Genomic DNA, 6,729 nt, shown 5'->3' with positions numbered 1-6,729 from the left:
GGCCCAGTCCTCACACAGCAGTCCCTCCCAGCTGCAGTCAGAACAGGAGATGTTCACCCCTTCGTGTCCAGACTGGAAATGAATCGCGCATGTGGGAAGCCACCGCTGGCTGATCCCGCCCTGGTTTATATAAAAAAAAATGTTTTAACGTAAATTAGGGCAGACTAGTTAACATAATTTTATCACATTGCCATTGACAGTTTTTTCTATTGTCTCTTTTTGGTCCATTTAGATTGTTAAGATTGTAAACAAATTTTATTTTTTAAATGTTATGGTTAAAAATGTTCCTGTTTTACTGTGACTTGTTGTAGGCTCCTAAGTGGACCATAAGGTTAAAAACCAAACCAAATTTAGAAAAGTAAACAAAAAAATAAAATAATAGAAAACTAAGTAACTCAGCCAGAGTGTCTCTTTTGGGTCACTTTTGCAGGTCCCAAGCCCGGATAAAGGAGGAGGGTTGGAATTGTGACATAAAAGAAACCAAGAATGGACAGAAGAACGTTCATTTGTAATTCTAAACATATTTAGGGTGTTTTTTACTCACCTTTTTATCTCTCCCACGACGTTATTCCTCTCTCCTACAGCGTACATCACAATTACATGCACATTGTCAATTATACAAATTAAGCGATGACGTCATTTATCGACTTCAAGCTACTTTTAGGACAGCCAATAGCCACGTTCCTTACTGAGGAACATTGCGAGATCTTCTAACTTCTCCGTTTCCGTATTTCCAAACGTGTTCTATCCTCAAGAAGGGCAAAAATATATTATTTCCCGCCATCCTTTTGATTTTTTTGTCACATTTTCTAAGAAATAACTTTTTCTCTCGCTGCCTGTGTAAGTTTCTCTCTTCGGTGTGACTCTTGGGATGAAATGATCATACTAGCGTAGCGTTATTTTACGAGTAGCCAGGCTACAAGGCCCTGCTAGCTAGCGTTGTTAGCTACGCTAGCTGATATGTAACTAGCTAACGTTAGATTGCGACTTTCTTTTTTTTGTTATACTAATTCAGTGTTTAATGTTGTATGGTGTATTTTGCTTGTGCATTATCTTAGGTAACTATAACGCTGACAATGTGGCTGTTCAACTGTGAACTAACCGGCTAGCATACACAGTGGCTAGCTAGCTAACGTGCTATGGTGGGCTGTTTATTTTTTTATTTGACCTTTTCAATTCAATTCAAGGGCTTTATTGGCATGGGAAACGTGTTAACATTGCCAAAGCAAGTGAGGTAGACAACATACAAAGTGAATATATATAAAGTGAAAAACAACAAAAATTAACAGTAAACATTACACATACAGAAGTATGTATACCTTTTATTTAACTAGGCAAATCAGTTAATAAGAGCAAATTCTTATTTTCAATGACGGCCTAGGGACAGTGTGCTAACTTCCTCAAGTGATGGCATAGCTTTTGGTTTTTCTAACTAGTTTCACGTATCCTGATTTGTTCTAGCCAGATGAGTGCGTTTCGCACTGGTTGCTTTGTGATGGTTTTCTTCTCTTCTCGGCATTTAACTGAAATGTCGCCCCCTCCAATTATGTTCATGGACGATGATTATGAAACCCTGAATCACGGTGTGCGACTGGAGATTTTCTATCTCGCCCGCCGTAAAAAGTAATCTATCTAGTTTATACAAATTATATATTTTTAAAGGTGTCAGTATATGTTGGCGTTAAATTGACCAATGGCGTGTGTGCTCTACATGAAATGTATTTTGTGGCATGACGTTTTGACTAGTGGCAGTCACAGTAGAGTGTGGGCTGCTTCTTTTTGATTTGTGCAGCAGAACGACCAATCATGCTCAAGTATGCCAGCTATTACTCTTATGCCTATGGTGCATTTCCAGTAGACTTTACCCTGGTGTTTGGACTTTTCCACCTCTGAGGCCTGTCCCCTCAAAATCGAAAGGTCTTGGTCCTTGAACTTACTCAGGCCAGACCTGGGAAAGTTACTTTTTTTTTTCCGAACATGGTTAACACACTTCACAAAGTAACTGTTCCAAGTCCTTAGCGTAGTGATGGAAACACTTTCCTTATTAGTAATACACCAGGGTGTATGGACTGGAGTAACAACACTGCTGTATTGGAAAAGCCCATATCTGACTCTCTGTGGACTGATACATATCAAAGAAAGGGATTAAAGGCACGGACAGAAAGCACGGGGTGGCACAATTCTATCCAGGCGGAGCGGTCGGTGGTTCTCATTGCACACGGAAGCCGCTCAGCCAGAGAAAATAGGATTCTGCTCTTATTTTCTAGGGGTGCCGTTGTTGACCAATCACAGTAGAACATGTAGCCTGCGTGGCGATACATCCACACTGACGTCCAACAGCAGGATCAGCTAACTTGCCCACTGGCAAACACTTGTCAGTTTAGAGTCACGTTTAACAATACATTTTTTTCTCCCTAATACATTTTTTGGATTTATCATTTCTGTTGCGTGTAAATACTTTTTTTTAAATGAATGCTTATGGCGTTATAGCGTTTCTTCGTTCGTACATCGATTGTTTATTTCGTTGCTATGGTCACAGTCTTTGGAACAGCTGCCGGAGACACTAGCCGCTTTGATTTGAGGGACAAGTGGTGTACTCAGAGGGGTACTAGGCAATATTCTGCTGTCCGAAAAGCGCTTAACTATGTCCATGGCTAATCTCATTCCCCTATTTATCAATTATGATGTGTATGGTATGTCGAGATGTAGGCCTAATGATTGATGGGTTATTGCTAGATATTAAGTATCTACAGAAATGTGTTTTTTTGTGGTCTGGATATTCTGATGGTCTGAAATATATGCCTGTTTCTCATATAGTTTGGAGAGTTTCTGGCAAATACACAATTTTATGCCAGCGACGCAGAGAATAAATACTTTTGTATATATAGTGTATGTGGACACACCTTCAAATTAGTGGATTTTGTCATTTCAGCCACACCCGTTGCAGACGGGTGTATAAAATCGAGCACACAGCCATGGCCAAGCAGCCGCACACGAACCTAAGATCACCATGTGCAATGCCAAGTGTCGGCTGGAGTGGTGTAAAGCTCACCGCCATTGGACTCTGGAGCAGTGGAAATGCGTTCTCCTGCGTGATGAATCACGCTTCGCCATCTGGCAGTCCGACGGACAAATCTGGGTTTGGCGGATGCCAGGAGAACCCTACCTGCCTCATTGCATAGTGCCAACTAACGTTTTGGGAGGAGGAATAATGGTCTGTGGCTGTTTTTCATGGTTCGGGCTAGGCCCCTTGGTTCCAGTGAAGGGAAATCTTAACACTAGCATACAATTTCATTCTAGATGATTCTGTGTTTCCAACTTTGTGGAAACAATTTGGGGAGGGCCCTTTCCTGTTTCAGCACAACAATGACCCCGTGCATAAAGTGAGGTCCATACAGAAATGGTTTGTCGTGTGGAAGAACTTGACTGGTCTGCACAGAGCCCTGAACTCAACACCATTGAACACCTTTGGGATTAATTGGAACGCAGACTGCAAGGCAGTCCTAATTGCCCGACCTCACCAATGCTCTTGTGGTTGAATGCAAGCAAGTCCCCGCAGAAATGTTCCAACATCTAGTGGAAATCCTTCCCAGAAGAGTGGAGGCTGTTATAGCAGCAAAGGGGGGGACCAACTCCATATTAATGCCTGTGGTTTTGGAATGACGTGTTCGACGAGCAGGCGTCAACATACTCTTGGTCATGTAGTGTATATGTGACTTAATGAAGGAGAATATTGCATGAACTTGTGAACCTTTTAACACTTTATTGAATAAAGTGAAGCCTGGAATTGTAGATTGAAAGCCTGCCATTATACTATGGTGAAGGTTCATACCTGATGCATTTAATGTATGCACAGCTGATTTGAGATGGAACACTGTGAAAGGGACATCCAGTTTAATGGTTGAACTTTGTCACTCCTGGAGATGACATACTAATCTTTCAGATGTTAGAATCTCCGACCTACCGTTGTTGCCTGTATATATATTTTTTATGGTGTTTCCATTTTTGTAGTGGCGTAAGTGTCGTATTGGGACCTTCAGATTTGTGCACAGCGTAGTCCTTTCAGAACGTTTTCAGTTGCTGTTTTCATTCTCAAGGTGTCACCTGTTTTGGTGATGTTATAGTGGAATGGTCTGGAGAGCATTGGTGAGCTGGACACGACTGTTCTGCAATAATGCTATTATGTACCCCTCTGTCTACAGGTGGTGCTGTTTGTGCTGTTGTCGGAATGGCGGTGGTCATCCATTTACAGGGGCTCAGAATCACTGCAGGTTCTGAGGACGTTCGCAATTTCTTCACTGGCCTCAAAATCCCAGATGGTGGGGTGCACATTATTGGTGGGGAGCGTGAGGAGGCTTTCATAATCTTTGCTTCCGATGAAGACGCGAGGCGGGCGATGACCCGTTCGGAGGGATCCATCAAAGGTTTTCCGGTTCACTTACGGCTGAGCAGCAAGTCAGAAATGCAGGCCGTTCTCAAGCAAAGTATAAAACCCGAGGTGACCAAAAAGAGGCCGTATAAGGAAGGTTTCAGAAGACCGGAAAGAGAAGGCAGGAATGAGGAACCTGGAAGAAAAGAGCTTGTAGAGATGGGCAGTAGATCAGGGTCTTACAGTAATGTACGTAGTCAGGCCCGAAAGCCTCCACAGCTAAGCAGTCAAGATTACTTGTATTTGCTTATGCAAGGCATGCCTTTTACTACGAATGAAGACGACGTGAAAGAATTCTTTAGCGGATTAGAGGTGGAGGACATTATTATAATGAGAAATGACAGCGGCCAACCAAATGTGAAAGGAATTGTCAAGTTCAAATCCAGACGGGATGCTAGAGAGGGTCTGAAAAGAAATCGGCATTACATTGGAACTAGGTTTGTGGAACTCGATGCATGCTCGGAAGAGCAGTATTTTAAGGCAGATGTTGGTAGGGAACAGATGTTGGCATGGAACAGCAGTGGTACGTTTAGAAGAGGGCCTTCCTCAGCTCCCACTGAGAGGTCTCCATACCGTGCTAGGTCTTTCTCACCAGTGGCCTACAGGTCTAAGTCCCCTTCTCCTTCCAATGATGAGTTCTGTGTCTTGGTGGAAAACCTTCCCTACTTAGTGGAGAAGAGGGACATAAAGGAGATCTTCATTCATGCAGACCTCAAGTATGATCAGATCCTTCACCTTCTTGACAAGTATGGGTCAGAGACAAGGTCCGCATTTGTGCTGTTCAACAACCTGAGGGACTACGGTGCTGCCTTGACTCTTCACAAGAAGAAATTTCTCAAACGATGTGTGTACATCTCTCCTATCTCGAAAGAGAAAATGCTCACCATGCTAGAATCTGGGGGAAATACAATGGAGGGTACACCACCCTCTGAAAGGTCTTGCAGCCGATCTCAGGAAAGGCCTCCAAGAGAGACCGAGAAGGATGTGTATGAATCTGAGAAGATTTGCCTGTATGTGCGAAACCTGCCTTTCGACGTGCGCAAAGTTGAGATTGTGGACTTCTTCCTAGGCTTCAGAATCTCAGAGGAGGCTGTTGTTTTGCTGCTTGACCATACGGGCAATGGGCTTGGTGAGGCTTTGGTGATCTTTCAGACTGAGGAGGAGGCTATGAGGGCACAGTCTCTGAATGGGCAAGGGTTTCTTGGAACAAATCTCATCCTGAAATGCATTTCTCTGGCTCAGATGCATGAATTTGGTGTTGGTGAACCTGCAGTGAAAGAGCAAAAGATAGAGAGAAGCTCAGAGAGGTACCTGGACAGGAACAGTGAGGCGATGTCCCATCAGTACACTGATTACAGGGTCAACCCTGATATAGGCCATCTTCCTATGAACGACCTGCAGGTTCATATTCATGGAGGCAGCAGTCTGGGTCTCGATTCTCAAATGATGGAAAGCCCTGTTCTGCTTGACAACCAGGGCAATGGCTCTGCTCATAGACATGGAGGCTATGGACCTTCTGCACCGCAGCAGTTTGATGGTCCAACATGCCTGAAACTGGTTAATCTGCCTTCGACTATCAGAATTGACGAAATCTATGACTTTTGCTATGGATATAGTGTAATTCCTGGATCGGTCTCATTGCAGTATGACAACAAAGGGATTCCCAAAGGCTCAGCAACGGTTGTTTTTGGATCTCGCTTGGAGGCGTTAACGGCAGTTGAGGAATTGAGTGGAAGACCAATAGGCAGCAGAAAAGTAAAACTAGTTTTTGTGTGAAATCCATATAGAACAGGAAAGAACCTTTTTGGGCTTTAAAATGTGATGTTTTAGGAAGAACAACTCACAGTATTTGGTTAGTTTGATGGATTCCAACAATGGCGACTGAACAATTGTAGATTTAAAAAATACTGTGTGTGTATGTGTATATACCCTTCTATTCAATGTGTAACGGACAAACCTTTTGTCCATAGTTTTTCCCCCCTTAAAGAATAACAAAATGATTTATTTGTATTTTGCCCATCGCTTGCTTGCCATGTAGCCTGTTTCTGAAGCTTTTTCTTTTTAGTGAAATTTGCCTGAAATTGTATTTTCTTTAACAGCTGGGTGAAGGTAGAACTTAATTTTGCTACTATTTGTTTAAATGTTTATTGCATTCTGTAGTGTAAAAGTTGTCCATTTAAACTTAGTGGAAATTCTTTGATTAAAATTCATAATGTTCTCCTGTTGTCGTCTTCCAAGATTGTCTAAGATATTGTGTTGTATGATAAATACTGCATTGCCCATGGTCCTTTTTTCCCCCT

At 42.6% G+C, this 6,729-nt stretch overlaps 1 protein-coding gene across 3 annotated transcripts; it reads left to right on the top strand.

Moving 5' to 3' along the window:
• Positions 1-680: 680 nt before the first annotated feature.
• Positions 681-6,647, top strand: rbm12bb (RNA binding motif protein 12Bb). Of its 3 annotated transcripts, XM_065027406.1 has the most exons (3): positions 681-840; positions 2,933-3,214; positions 4,203-6,647. In XM_065027406.1, exon 3 carries the CDS (start codon positions 4,229-4,231, stop codon positions 6,203-6,205), a length of 1,977 nt encoding a protein of 658 aa, XP_064883478.1. In that variant the 5' UTR covers positions 681-840; positions 2,933-3,214; positions 4,203-4,228; the 3' UTR covers positions 6,206-6,647. The 3 variants fall into 3 exon arrangements, with proteins under 3 accessions (XP_064883478.1, XP_064883477.1, XP_064883476.1); XM_065027405.1 differs by lacking the exon at positions 2,933-3,214; XM_065027404.1 differs by having other exon boundaries at positions 2,933-6,647.
• Positions 6,648-6,729: the final 82 nt, after the last annotated feature.

The sequence above is a fragment of the Oncorhynchus nerka genome, linkage group LG14, assembly GCF_034236695.1.
Source record: "Oncorhynchus nerka isolate Pitt River linkage group LG14, Oner_Uvic_2.0, whole genome shotgun sequence".
NCBI classification, from domain to species: domain Eukaryota; kingdom Metazoa; phylum Chordata; class Actinopteri; order Salmoniformes; family Salmonidae; genus Oncorhynchus; species Oncorhynchus nerka.
Note: the sequence above shows the minus strand (reverse complement) of the source record. Positions and strands in the feature narration are given on the sequence as shown.